This window comes from Microtus oregoni, unplaced genomic scaffold (genome assembly GCF_018167655.1).
Source record: "Microtus oregoni isolate MIOR12 unplaced genomic scaffold, Mior012 000024F_ref0000369, whole genome shotgun sequence".
NCBI lineage: Eukaryota > Metazoa > Chordata > Mammalia > Rodentia > Cricetidae > Microtus > Microtus oregoni.
Window position 1 is genome coordinate 9538981 of NW_024543083.1, and position 13827 is coordinate 9552807.

At 41.9% G+C, this 13827-nt stretch overlaps 1 protein-coding gene across 1 annotated transcript in view; it reads left to right on the forward strand.

The window, feature by feature from the left end:
• Positions 1-2: 2 nt before the first annotated feature.
• The window catches only part of LOC121462142 (disintegrin and metalloproteinase domain-containing protein 18-like), a 64822-nt gene continuing 50997 nt past the window's right edge, over positions 3-13827 (forward strand). The window contains exons 1-3 of the mRNA XM_041673558.1: positions 3-272; positions 7465-7633; positions 8204-8280. Coding sequence (XP_041529492.1) covers positions 3-272; positions 7465-7633; positions 8204-8280 — 516 coding nt within the window. The remainder of the gene's footprint in view (positions 273-7464; positions 7634-8203; positions 8281-13827) is intronic.

Below are 13827 nucleotides of genomic sequence, written 5' to 3' on the forward strand. Positions count from 1 at the left end.
GCATGTCCTGTTGTGCCAAAGACAATGGGAGCAACCCAGTCAATCTTCAGGACCTTTCAAATAAAAAATCTTCTGGAGCTGTAATTGATTTAGAAGGTTCTGTTGATTTCCCAGGCAACCTAAGTGTCTTCACACTGCAAGCCATTTTTGCACATAGTGGGATCGGTAGAGACAAATCGGGAGCAGATCTGCGAATAGAATATGCAGAAGGCAAGAAAAGCCAGAGCGCAGAGCAAGGCTGCTCCAGAGTGTGCAAGCGATTCATACCACTCGTGTGTTTCTAGGCTGCAATTAAGGTGTTGTCTCAGCCATAATTTCAGTGCAAACCACACTTGGTTTAGTGGGCTTTCAGGGAAGGCGGGATGACGAAACAAGGGTAACAGCCAGTCTTGGAGTCCGCGCTGTAAGCAAACACTGATGCTTAATCCCCAATACCATCTCTAGTTCTCAGATCAGGCAGGAGGTGGCAGCGACTAGTTATATTCAGGGCAGTGTTCCTGATGGTTTATGTAAGACGTCTATCAAGCAATCAAATTGCTTCCAAGTCACCAAATTACATGACAGTTGGCATAAAGATTCCTGTTCTGTTGGAACATTTTGGGAAAACCTGGATAACTGCTGAAAATTTTGATTGTTGGAAGAAGTACCACAGAAAGGAATCATGGTTTTAAAAACAACATAGCAAAACCATGTTGAAGCAGATAAGATTTACAAATACAGGTGGCTTCCTGGTTAGCAAGAGGCCAAATTGAAATGGGGCCGCGGCACAGAAGTGGGGCCCTCAGCACTCCATGGATGGTGATTGTTGTGTCCACCCTTGACCGGCACGTTGGTGCCAGTCTTTCTCTTTTCCTTTTCAAACAGATTACCAAACATATATCCACACTCACAGCCCTACAGGTCATATTCTTGACACGCAGCGGCAAAGAATTATGCAGAAATCACTTAAAGTCACCTACATTCTACTTGAGTTGATGATCCCTAGTTAGTTGCTCAAACCGAAAGCCGCCATAGATGGCCCAGGAGAACCCTGACCACTATAATGGCCTAGTATATTATCCTAGTGTGTTATAAGGGACCAGGACGCTCTCTAGTACCACTAATGTTGTTACATGTGGCTGAAAGATCTTCTTAGAAGCCTCATTAGTGAGGGTAAATCCATCTAAATAATTATGTATAGTTATTTGGTAGAAACAAAACTGAAGAAGAGTAAGAATTTGTTTATATATATATAATAACTGCTTTGATGATGAGTATTTTAATATCTCATCAATTTCCATGTAGACAAGATAGAGGGGAGCAATAATTTAGACTGTTAGTCCAAATCCAAAACTGTATAAACCAAAACCATCCAATGTAAAGAGACAAATAAGTAACAACCCAGAATTTGAAAGTCAGGATTTGGAAGAACCAAACCCTGGACTGTCTCATCATTGGCTATCACCTGCTATGAGGGTATTGATACACAGCAATTGGTCATTTAATACAAATCTGGCTTGTGACACTTTTTTGTGATTTTTTTTCTTAATGACAGTGTTATATAATCCCGAAAACAATCCTATCTCTTTTGTACAGATCGATTTCTGAAGGCAGCAACCAGTCATAGAGTCAAAGGTGATTGCAGGCGTCAAGTTCCCAAGAAAATGTTGTAACTATACTCTGTGAACAAGGCCTCAACGTGGGTCCACAGCTGCTTTTGGATTTCCTCACGCAGGTTCCTACTTGCTAGTGTCACAGGCTGGAACAAGGCCAGCAGAAAGTGTTTGCTCTTTGTATTGTTTTACATTGGAAAGCTTCAACGTAAACCGCCAGTAATCCGATTTTTAAAAGAAATCTCTTTAAAGGAATTTTCCATATTTTCTTAAAAAGTATTTACAAACAAGTACACCCCTTCGTTTAGGGGTCTAGTTTGCAAAGGTGCAGGAGGTTGTCCCCAACATTTCCGTATTTTTCTTCATCACCGAGGCTCAATGGGAACTGCTATCTAGCTTTAGAGATGAGGAAGTAGGTGCAGGAAGTTGTAACACTGCCCCATGCCTACAGAATGTCAGTAAATTGTGTAGCTGTAGCTGTAGTTTAAGGCATGCCTCTCAAGTTCAAACTGTCAGCACCAACTTGACAGGTATACCTCACAATCTATTGGAAACAAGGGCTAGAATTGTGTTGATGGAGGACCAGGAAAGAGGATAAGTGCACACCTTGCCAACCAGAAAGACAATTCTTTATCACAAGACAAGTCAAAAGAGAGATCCATATATATTTTACAAAATTTTTACTCATTTATGTAAATTAATGACATTTTATATACTACACCTGAACAAGTAGAAAAATTCCAAAGCTCAACAAAGCATCACCTCAAACATCCATCCAGTTTCTTATCTTCCATTCCTTTGCATCTGATTCTGACAGCTAAGTTAATGGGTTGCTGTATCCTCATCTGTCACTAAACATTGGGGTGAGAGAGTGGGGGACACACCAAGACTGAAAAATTCTTACCTAAAATTGTAAACATCTCAGCCCAATCTCATTGCCCGTATTTTGGCAACATGTTTGCCAGGTGACAAGCAAACCCAGGTGACATTAGAGGTAGTGGTAGAGGCACCAACTGGCAACCACCAGTGCGTACTCTGTAGGCACACAGCTGGCAGAATTACCTGGGTGCACGTTTTCAAGGGTAGCTTTTAACACATGAATACCCCAGATGAGAGCCTGAGCCAGGTCGCTTGGTTACTGGCAAGGATGACAGTGTGGCTGACAGAACTGGAAGTCAGGCAGCAGGAGGATTACTAAAACCAAGAGAAGGAAAACTCAGCAGCGTCCTTGGAGGCCATGTATCTCTCACTCTGAATCCAAGGCCAGACTCACTGTACCACTGAGAATTCAAACTTTTGCTTTAGATGCTCGAAGCTGCTTGTCTCACCTTATTTTGTGAACAGCATAGTGGCAGAAGTGTAGATGCTACCCTAGCGTTTCAGACTAGGGGTGGTACGAATAGCGCACAGAGAAATTTTGAAGGTGAATGTATTTCCTTAAGAAGCACTGATAAATTAGGTGGTGGACACTTTTAATCCTAGCACTCCAGGGAGGCAGAGGCAGGTGGATCTTTATGAGTTCGAGGCCAGCCTGGTCTACAGAACAAGTTACAGGACAGCCAGGACTACACAGAGAAACCCAGAAACCCTGCCTTGAAAACAAAACAAAACAAAATAAAAAACAGAAAGAAAAAGAAAAGAAACACTGTTAAAAAAAAATAATGTTTGTGGGTATACATCAGGAAGCCAGCACCACTACCACCACCAAAAGACAAGCCAAAATCAACAAGAACCAACAAAGTAGAAGGAATAACGTAAATAAGATAGAAAATTGTTTAAGTATTGAAATTTATAGCCCCTCTCTGTATCCAAAGTTTGCTGTCTCATTACTCCTCTAGAAGTGGGTTTCTGAGTTTATGAATACCGAGAGAGAAAATATCTTTTTTTTAATATTTATTTATTATGTATACAATATTCTGTTTGCATGTATGTCTCCAGGCCAGAAGAGGGCACCAGACCTCATTACAGATGGTTGTGAGCCACCATGTGGTTGCTGGGAATTGAACTCAGGACCTTTGGAAAAGCAGGCGATGCTCTTAACCACTGAGCCATCTCTCCAGCCCCCGAGAGAAAATATCTTAAGACAAATCCCAAGCAAATCATAAGTTTGAGGGGGCCATGATAAGAGCCTTCATTTGGCCACATGTGAATGGGGGGTAGTCAAACTATTGCTGAAGTGGTAAGAGCAGGATTTGACCAGACATGGTATTTATTTTACACATTTCTTGGTGTAAAAAAGCCTGTTGTCCACACAGTAAAAGTATGAAAAATTTAAGTCTGGATCACAGGAAAAAAGAAAAAAAAAAGCTTTGGGTGCTGACAGGTGGGATAGAGTGAGGACGTGTGACAGTGGCCAAGTACTACATACGATCAGAGTCATGTATATGTGTGGGGGTGCGTGAGTTTGACCTTTGATCCCTATGGGGAGGCAGCTGCTGGCGATGCGCATGGACATAGTGATATTTTGTGATCTAACAAAGCTTGCCTGGAGATCAGGGTGCAGAGCTAAGCCACTGGTTAGCCACAGAGACCTGGCGGTGGTGGCTCACACCTTTAATTCCAGCACTCGGGAAACAGAGGCAGAGGGATCTCTGTGAGTTCAAGGCCACCCTTGGCTACACAAGACTGAATATCTGTCTAAAAGAAAATCAGAAATCATACAAAACTGATCCCAGGATTTGGAATTCCATGGCTTTGATCCCAGCACTAGGGAGTTTTCATTATTAAGACATATTGAATTCACACTATATTTGTTTTTTTAATTTTTTTTTATGTTATAATACAGCTACATCACATCCCCCTTTCCCTTTCTCCCTCTAATCCCTCCCATAAGCCCTCCTTGTTCTCTTTCAAAGTCACAGTCTCTTTCTTCATCAATTGTTACAGGCTCTGTCGGTGCATGGTTCCTTGTACATACGGTTCCAGGGCCGGCCATTCAGTACTGACAGTCCCTTGATGTGTTCTTTCCTGGGAAAGACTGTTTTTCCTGCTCCCAGCTTTCCTTAGTTACCTATCATTCTTTGTGTGGGGCTAAGGCATCCTGAGCTTTTCCTCTCTTACTTCAGCGTGTCTGTTGTCCTCTTTCCGCTCAGGTTTAGGCAGTCATGCTTGTGAGATGTTGATGGATGTAGCTTCTAACACCACTAGGAGACACCATCTCACAGCAAACTCCCGGGTCCTTTCCATCCCCTCTTCCACAGTGTTTCCTGCGCAAGGCAGTTGTGTTGTAGATGTATTCATCAGGACTGGGTTCCTCGACTCTGCATTTTGATAGGCTGTGGTTTTCTGTCATGGTCTTTGTTGTAAGGAGAAGTTTCCTTGCTGAGGGCTAAGGACTATGCTTACCTGTGAGTATAAGGACAAATATTTAGAATACTTAAAATGTAGTTAGGGGTAAGGCTGGTTTAGGAGAGTGTTGGTTCTAGGTTCTTTTTCAGGACCCATTTCTAAACCAGCCCTGGGCAGTTGGCAAGGTTTCCAGTACCAGGTGTGGCTTTCCTCTGGTTGAGTGAGCCTTGTAGGGAACTGTTTAGCATCAAGGTATGCGTGCCCCTCCTTCACCCTTAGGGTTATTGTGCCATGCTGATTTTTCTTGTAGTTCGTGGGCATCACAGCTACCTAGGGGTGTTGGTGGCTTCCCTCCTTTGGAAGTTTGCATGGTGCCTTTTGCTACGATGAAAGCTAGGCTCAGGAAGGGGATATTCAGGTCAGCACGAGCTCAGGGGGGGTCTCTGGGCCCTGTGTCTGAAGGGCATGGCATCTTCAGCACTAGGGACTTGCCTTCTGGGTGGTTTTCTGTTCCTCACATTAAGTTTAGAAAATGCTGCTTAAACAGATAAAGTACACCTGACAACATACTCTTTTATTCCATACGGCCATTGCAAACTAGTTACATACAAAACAAAACAAACTTGGAAAAAAAAAACCTTGGCTTTACAAATTTTGTGGATATCAAACAGAGAAGGTCAGAGTACAGTCATGGGCTTATCTTGTTAATTCATCGTTAGTTAATTAAGTTTCTATACCTATAATTGCATAGCATAAATTGGGTAGCTTTTTAATAATGATGAGAATTTCCTAATGAGAATAATGGTGAGAATTAAGCTTGTCTACCTCTCGTGTGTGTGTTTTTCTTACAATAGCTGTTACGCAACATCAAAGACACACTGGAAGAAGGACACCACCAAGAAACTCACTGTTACGAGGTCTGGTCTGAGAACAAGAGCTAGCCTGTCTCTCTTTCTTTGGCTTACAGATTTCAGTTCTACATTCCTCCAAATAAAACCTATGGCTGAAAGTATACAGACTTGTGTCTGTGGCTTCTTCCCTCTGAGCCAGAGAGATCAGCACTCAGTATTCCACTATCTACTGCTATTCCCTGCCAAGTGCCCAAAGCCAAGAGCCAGCAAGTGCGACAACCTATTTCTCTCCTTCACTCCTCTGCTCTGTCATGTCAAGTTTCAGGATGCAGAGAGAGAGAGAGAGAGAGAGAGAGAGAGAGAGAGAGAGAAAGCTCCTGGGTAGAAGCTCTTCCTGTGGTTCCCAAATAGTCACTATTTTCATTTTTTTAAAGGAATGTCCTAGACTGAGTTCCTGATCAGAGGTATTGATAATGACCCTATGGCCCCTTGGAAATTGGAATTAGGAGATTTCTTGTTATTTGCTGCTGTGGGGCTATTTCTGAATTGAAGCATTCCTCCTAATGGGAAGGAACCAGGACCATAAAACTCACGGGAAGCAGATGACACAGGGAGCTCCCTTTGGGTAGCTGTTAAGGCTCAGAGGACCCTCCCTGTGGTTCTCTTCAGCTGCCTGTAAGCCTGGCTAGTAATTCTAGGGATGTATCTTTTTCATGAGAATAGCGGCCAAGCTCACACAGTCTTCTGGTTGATGCATCTGTGAGTAACCCCAATAAACTAGTCTTGGGTTGAGTTGTGTGTGAGTTGAAATTTTGTTCCCAAGATGTGGTAAGCCTGAACTCTTCCACATCCTTGCTGAAGCTGAGCTTTCTGGGTGATTTTCAGCCTTCACGGCCCTAACTCCCCTCCTGGTTTAGGCTGAGGGTACATCCGCACACCTTGAACCTTATACCTGAGTTAGTGTGCTCTTCATCACCATCAAGCTCAGTCATGACCCAGAATCTTTGCCTAAAGCAAAGATGATCCAAGCTTCATTGCAGAGACCCAAATGCTCTTTTTTTTTTTCAAATGCCTTCAACTGTAATGGATAAATGGGGAACATCCACCCAACTCAGTATTAGTCCGCCTTTAAAAGAACAGACCACAAATATCACTATAAAATGGTGATCATATAAAAAATGGTCATATATAAAATCATATATAAAATAGTCATTATGCTAAAATCACTTGGAAAGACCAGGACACACACGTGTAAAGGCAAGAATTAGTTTACAACTAGTAAACTGTTTCAGGGCTCCCGGTGACCGGAAGTGAAGAAAGGATGGCAGGGGAAAGTCTATCAGACTCAGTGTTTAGCTGGTGGTTTGTTGCAGCAGTAGAAGCCCTGAGATAGTCACCATTAACAGAACACACTTAAGTTGCATTATAAGATAGCCTTCCCTTCCCTCTACCAATCATAAGCGAGCACAGTAAGAAAGGAAGACAGGAGAGGAGCGCTTTATGCTTTATGATTGCCTTGCCAAGATCAAGTTCTGTTTACTCATTTGTCACATTGATAATTAATAGGTGGCATTTCTAGCTTGCTTTCTGTCTTCCATCACAAAACAAGAAAAAAAAAATGCCAGACAACTGTGGAGAGAACAAAATAACCAAGCAAGACAAGTTCGGCTTGTGTGTACTTTTATGCCTCCTGCGAGGGCCTGGGCTAGAGGCTGGCGTCTGTTCTGTGCCAGGTGGAGGCCCTGAGAGCCTCGGGCGAGCCCTTGGTGGGCGTCTCCCACGCCACCCACGTGCCCCTCGGCTGCCAACGGTCTTGGGCTCCGCTCTGCTTTCTGCACTCCGATCCGGCCATGCCTCTGCTCTTCATGCTCGCCGAGTTTGCCATGCTGTTAACCGGCGTCGGTAAGGCCCTGCGAGCCTCGCACTCCTTCTGTTTTGCTTTCCCATAACTGAGAGAGGATCACCGTCCTCCTGGATTCCTAGAGATGCCCTTCCTCCATCTTGCCCCACCTCATCCCTAGCCCAGCCAGGTGAACCCAGGATAATCATGGTGGCTTCTGCTCTGTCTTTATGTCTGGACCAACAAGAGGAAATCCGACTTGTCTTCCGAGATCCCCGAATTCTGGGAAGGGAGGCCGGAGGTGCCTGTGCACCACCATCCCAGGCTAATTGCTCCCTAGACCCCTGAGAGACACCCGCCTCAGCATGATTCTGAGGAGGAGCAGGGAGGCAGGGTTGAAAGTTGTCTATATTTTGTCTATATCTACATCATTTTTAATGAGTAGTTAGAACGTCACCGGAAGTTGTGCATTGAGGAAGAGAGTGGGTTTAGAGCAAGCAAGTTTATTGACTATGTTAGGGCTCAGGCACTGAGCAACGCTGGCTGGAGTGGTACTATTGTGGATTGGGGAAATAAACCAAAGCAACCAAAATTAAAAGCCCCAAACAACAAAATCCATGTTCTTGCTGCAGATTCGGAAGGAATATGGCTGCAAGTCACCGTGCCAAGGAAGATAGACCTGCCTGAGGGCGGAGTTCTGGGGGAGAAGGTCAGTCCAGGTTTTCTGCTCACACCTCAAGCCTGAGGGTGGCCTTTCATTGACCTATGCATCGGTCCTAAGCACCCTCATCCTCTCCTCTCCTGTGCCACTTCCCTTTTCCCATCTCCTTTTAAAGTCTCTTTTTATTTTTAAATTTCAAAAAATAGTGAACATTTTAAATTTCAAGAAATAGTGAAATCAATATAAAATAATTTCATGTAAAATGTGCATGAGAATGACCCAACGTGCAAATCCAAAGCGCTGTTAGTAGCTTCTACATAATAAATTGGTTTGCAGTAAAATTGGACAAATGTTAGCACAAGCTGAATTAAGTTAGAGAAAGAAATATGTATAATATAAAGTATATATTCATACACGTGTGTGTTATATACAAATAAGTTGGAGGATAGTTTGCCTTTCTAGTTCTAGATAACGAAGGTCCTCATAGCCATTTTGTAGATAGAAAATAATTTTCCTCACTGAGTACAGGGAGGGTTTAATACTTGACTACAGTTTGGCATACTTTTTTACATTTGGAATTACCCTTGTTTTGATTTTTTTTTTTTTTTTTTTTAAATTTTTTTTTTTAGTATTTATTTATTATTCATACAGTATTCTGTCTGTGTATATGCCTGCAGGCCAGCAGAGGGCACCAGACCTCATTACGGATGGTTGTGAGCCACCATGTGGTTGCTGGGAATTGAACTCAGGACCTTTGGAAGAGCAGTCAGTGCTCTTAACCTCTGAGCCATCTCTCCAGTTTTGATTTTTAAAAATTTAGTCCTTGGGGCTGGAAAGATGGCTTGGGGGTTAAGGAAAACTAAGCACTCTTCCACGTGGTGGCTCACCACTGGCTGTGGTTCTACTTCCAGGAGATCTGACACCTTCTTCTGGCCTTCCCAGGCACTGTACGTGTGTCCTGCACAGACTTACATCCAGAAAGACACCCATATACAGAAAATAAATAAACAAAATAATTCAAAATTGACTCACACCCCCCCCCACACACACACATACGTATCTGATTGGATGCATGTGTACCACAGTCCCTGTGTGAGGGTTAGAGGACAGTCTGAGGGAGCCCCTCTCTCCTGCTGTCAGCTCTAAAGACAGAGCTTAAACAGTCAAGGGATATTGAACAGTGGCAGATAAGTTTGTATCAACCTTCTTTCTATTTTAGATATATAGGTATATTGAATTGAAGGGCTATGTGATAATTTATGTCTGAGTAGTCTTGAGGAATCTTTCCTCCATTTTTCCATAGTGGACGAACCATTAACATTGCCACTCCTGGTGTATGAGAATTCTAATTTCATCACATCTTCACCAACACTTACTATCTGCTGTCTTTTGGGTACTAATAGCACTTTCAAGACCATAATGACTCATTGTGGTTTTGCTCTTTTCCCATGAACAATGATGCTGAATATCTTATTTATACTGAGTCTATTTTCACTTTTTATGTGTATATACAATTTTTCCAGTGCCATTTATTGAAAAGTTTGTCCCTCTCCCAATGATTTTTCCTAAAAAAAAAAAATCAGATGGTTTCAAATGTGAGTTTACATCTAAATTTTCCATACTATTCTATTGGCCTATATGGTTTTTTTATATCTTAACACCATGTTATTTTGATTACTGTGGTTTTGTTGTATATTTCTAAAGTCAGTTTTGTTTCTTTCTTCTTTGTTCTTTTTGTTTAAAATTGCTTCTTCAGCCGGGCGGTGGTGGCGCACGCCTTTAATCCCAGCACTCGGGAGGCAGAGGCAGGCAGATCTCTGTGAGTTCGAGGCCAGCCTGGTCTACAAGAGCTAGTTCCAGGACAGGAACCAAAAGCTACGGAGAAACTCTGTCTCGAAAAATCAAAAAAAAATAAAAATAAAAATAAAATTGCTTCTTCTCCAGAAATTTTAGGTTGCACGCTCATCTTAGAGTTTTTTCCTAGTTTTGTGAGGGGTGTCATTGACATTTGGAAAAGGCTTGCAATGAGGTCTGAAGATCATTTTTGCAGACTAGACTACTTTATTGCACAAAAAGTTTTATATGTCAAACTTGAACTTGTAAACAATTTTACTGTTTTCACGTAAGTTGAAAAGTACAGGTTTTTTTTCCTATGATATTATCAAAATAATAACAGTCAAGATTTTCAAAGCTTTAAAAATCACCAAAGCAAAACAGTGCTTTTGTACAGTTAGTATATCACTAGAGTTGTCAAGTATTTAAAATTATTATCAATCTTGTGAAATCATGTGTTCAGTTACACTGTTACAGGAATTGTCAATGTCACGGGCTGCCCCAAATGTTGGTGATCGCTATCTCTTTCGTTTTGCCACTTTTAAATTAATTTTATTTTCTGAGCGTTGGTGTGTTGCCTGCACATATGTTTGTATGAGGGTCTCAGAGTTCCTGCACCTGGAGCTAGAGACAGTTGTGAGCTAGCATGTGGGTGCTGGGAATTGAACTCGAGTCCTCTGGAAGACTAGCCAGTGCTCTTACCCGCTGAGTCCTCTCTCCAACCTTGGTGATCAGTGTCTTGAATTTTAATCTCAAACTCAGGTTCCTCTTGGACATGGAAACCCTCAGTCCATCCAGAGCGTGAGTACTTCCCACAATTTCGCACTTTGCACATTTTTTAAAACATCATGTTTATTAATTTTTTGAGAATTTCGTACACATCCACCACCCCAACTCCTCCCATAGCCATTTTCCCATTCCTTCCCAACCAACACTGAGGTTTCTTCTTTATTTTGTTCCCCTCTCCCTACTGAATCCAGTTTGTGTTGCCCAGGGGTCACAGCATTAAAATAAAATGGCTCTTTCCTAGTAGCTAACAAAAATCAATTGTCATCTAATGGTTTTTTTTGACTGGAGTGTAGGTCTTGTGTGTGTTGTTATAATAACTGTGAGTTCATGTTTGCAACTGCCCTGTTGTATCCGAAAAGCACTGCTTCCTGGATGCTACCCCCTGTGGCTCTTGCATATTTTCCAGTCCATCTTATGTGCCTTTCCCTGCACCTTTGCTGAGCGATGTTGTTAAGTCGGGAGTGTAACCCCAGCCCCTGGCATCCATCCCAGCACCCTGGTCTGAGAGTTGCATTGGTCTGGACTCCAGATCCCAGCATGCCAGGTCAGGACCACTTCCACAGGGTATTTAGATGGATTCCTACTTAAATTTAAGAAGAGGTATTTAAGAGGAAGAACACATGGTTCCAGGTTCGCATGTGCTCCCTGCTCTCCTGTCTCCCCTGCCATGCTCTCTACCACCTGAGAGCTCTGCACTTAATAAAACATGGGCATTTTAATTTGGTTTAATCTGACCTAATTGGATTTTCGTGTGCTGGCAGAGTGGTTTGTCTTAGGATTTTTTTCCTAACAGATGCAACTGCCATGCTCTGTTTAGGGCTGAGGACTCCACAATTTCTTATTGTCTGCGTACTGACCATCGAGGGTCTCTATGTTAATGTCATCTACTGCAGGGAGAAGCTTCTCTGATGAGGCTCGAGAAATGCTCTGTCCTATAGGCACAGCGAGACATCACCAGAATCATTTTAATTTTATCCATTTTGCACAACCCTGCTTCTTCTACTCCACAGACAGGGGACGCCTTGCCATCATCCGCCCTCTTCAAATATTTCACAAAGTGTCACAGCGTCCACTCTTTCATCCCATTGGTTAGATCTTCCTGGGACATTTTATTTTTTGTAGTTATCATAAACAGGATTGCTTCTTTGGGTATTATTTAAGATAATCATTCTATGTATAGTAACACTTAAGAATTTTCTCTGTTGATTTCTATATCATGAAAAAAATTAAATTCATGTGTTTCTCCTACCAGATATTTTTTATTGACTCTTTCTCTCTCTATATGCTTTCTCCATATGCAATCATGTCATCTCCACTCAGTGGCAATTTGCCTTTTTTTTTCCAATTAGGATGATCTGTATTTTTTCTCTTGTTTGATTTCTTTGGCTAGGACTCCAAATACTTAACAAAAATGGTGATGAAAGTGACCATTTTCATCTTGTTCCAGTCCTTACAGAGAAAGCTTTCAAAGTTTCCACAGCTAATACACTGTTCTCTGTTGGATTATCACACGTACCCCTCTATATGCCCTAAATGTGTTGATGTGCATTTCTTCCAGATTCTGCTGGTTCTGTTTTACTGTGAAGGATATAGAATTTTGGCTCATGCTTTTTCTATACTTATTGGTGTGATGAAGCATTTTTATCTGTCATTTATGCTTTGTCCCATTTATTGATTTCTTGATGTTGACCTATCACTGGGATAAATCACATTTGATTATAGTGGATAAATCTTTCCTATTGTGTGGCTGGATGGGCCTTGCCAGCATATTTTAGGACTTCTGCACATATGTTCATTCAGAGTTTTGGCTTGTAGTGCCTTTATCCATATTTCTGTTTCTCTCTGCCTGTTGTCCAGCTTGATTACCATGGTTATTCTCAGCTTGACAGTGCCTTTGGAAACATTCTCTCCTCTTCAGTTTCTGCTATAATTTAAGAAGAATTTCTATTAACGTTGCAGATCTATGTAGAATGAAACAGTGGGGCATCGGGTCTGGTGTTTTTTTAAAGAGAAGAACATTATGATTTGGAAGTGAAATCTTCACCATAGGCATCGTGAGGGAAAAAGAAATAATTCTTCCCTTTAAGTTTTCTTAGATATTTTCAGAACAAAGGAAAAATCTGACTAATGAAATAATTTGAAATATTTTATTTTAGTGTGTGTGTGTGTATTCCATGTGAGTTCAATTTACAGGAGTTGGTTCCCTCTTTCCACTGTATAGGGCTAGGAAACTGAACTCTGGTTCCCAGGTACCATAACCTGCCGAGTCCTACTCCCTAATATAGATGGCCACATCTCCTTTTGGTTTTAGTGTTTTTGCCTTTTCTCGAATGTGTTATGATCACATTGGTGTTGTATGTAGACTGTGTATACATGCTTTCTTCCTCTTAAGAATATGTATTCAAGATTCTATCTTGCCCTTTAAGCGTAATTGCTGCTTTCTTTATATTGCTAAGTAATGTTGCATTGTTTAAATGGACCACAGTTTGCTAATCAGTTACATTTCTGAAGTACACGCTGGTTGCTTACAAGTTTTGGTTTTTGCAAATAAAGCAGCAAACAGTGTTCCTGGGCTGGTATAAAATGTTTGTTCTCATAGATAAATAGCAAAGGTAGTGTGATGTTCTGAAAGAAAATGGCCCCCAAAGGGAGTGACCCTATTAAGAGGTGTGGCCTTGCTGGAGGAAGTGTGCCACTGTGGGGGTGGGCTTTGAGGTCTCTTTGCTCAAGTTTCCCTCAATGTGACTGTCAGTTGACTTCCTGTTGCCTACAAGATGTAGTACTCTCAGCTCCAGCACCCTGTCTACCTGCATGCTGCCATGCTCCCTGTCATGATGACAATGGGCTGAACCTCTAAAACTGTAAGCAAGCCACCTGATTTAAATGCTTTCTTTATAAAAGTTGCCATGGTCGTGGTGTCTCTTCAAAGCAGTAAAAACCCTAAGAGAGAAGTTGGTACTAGAAGTGAGATAT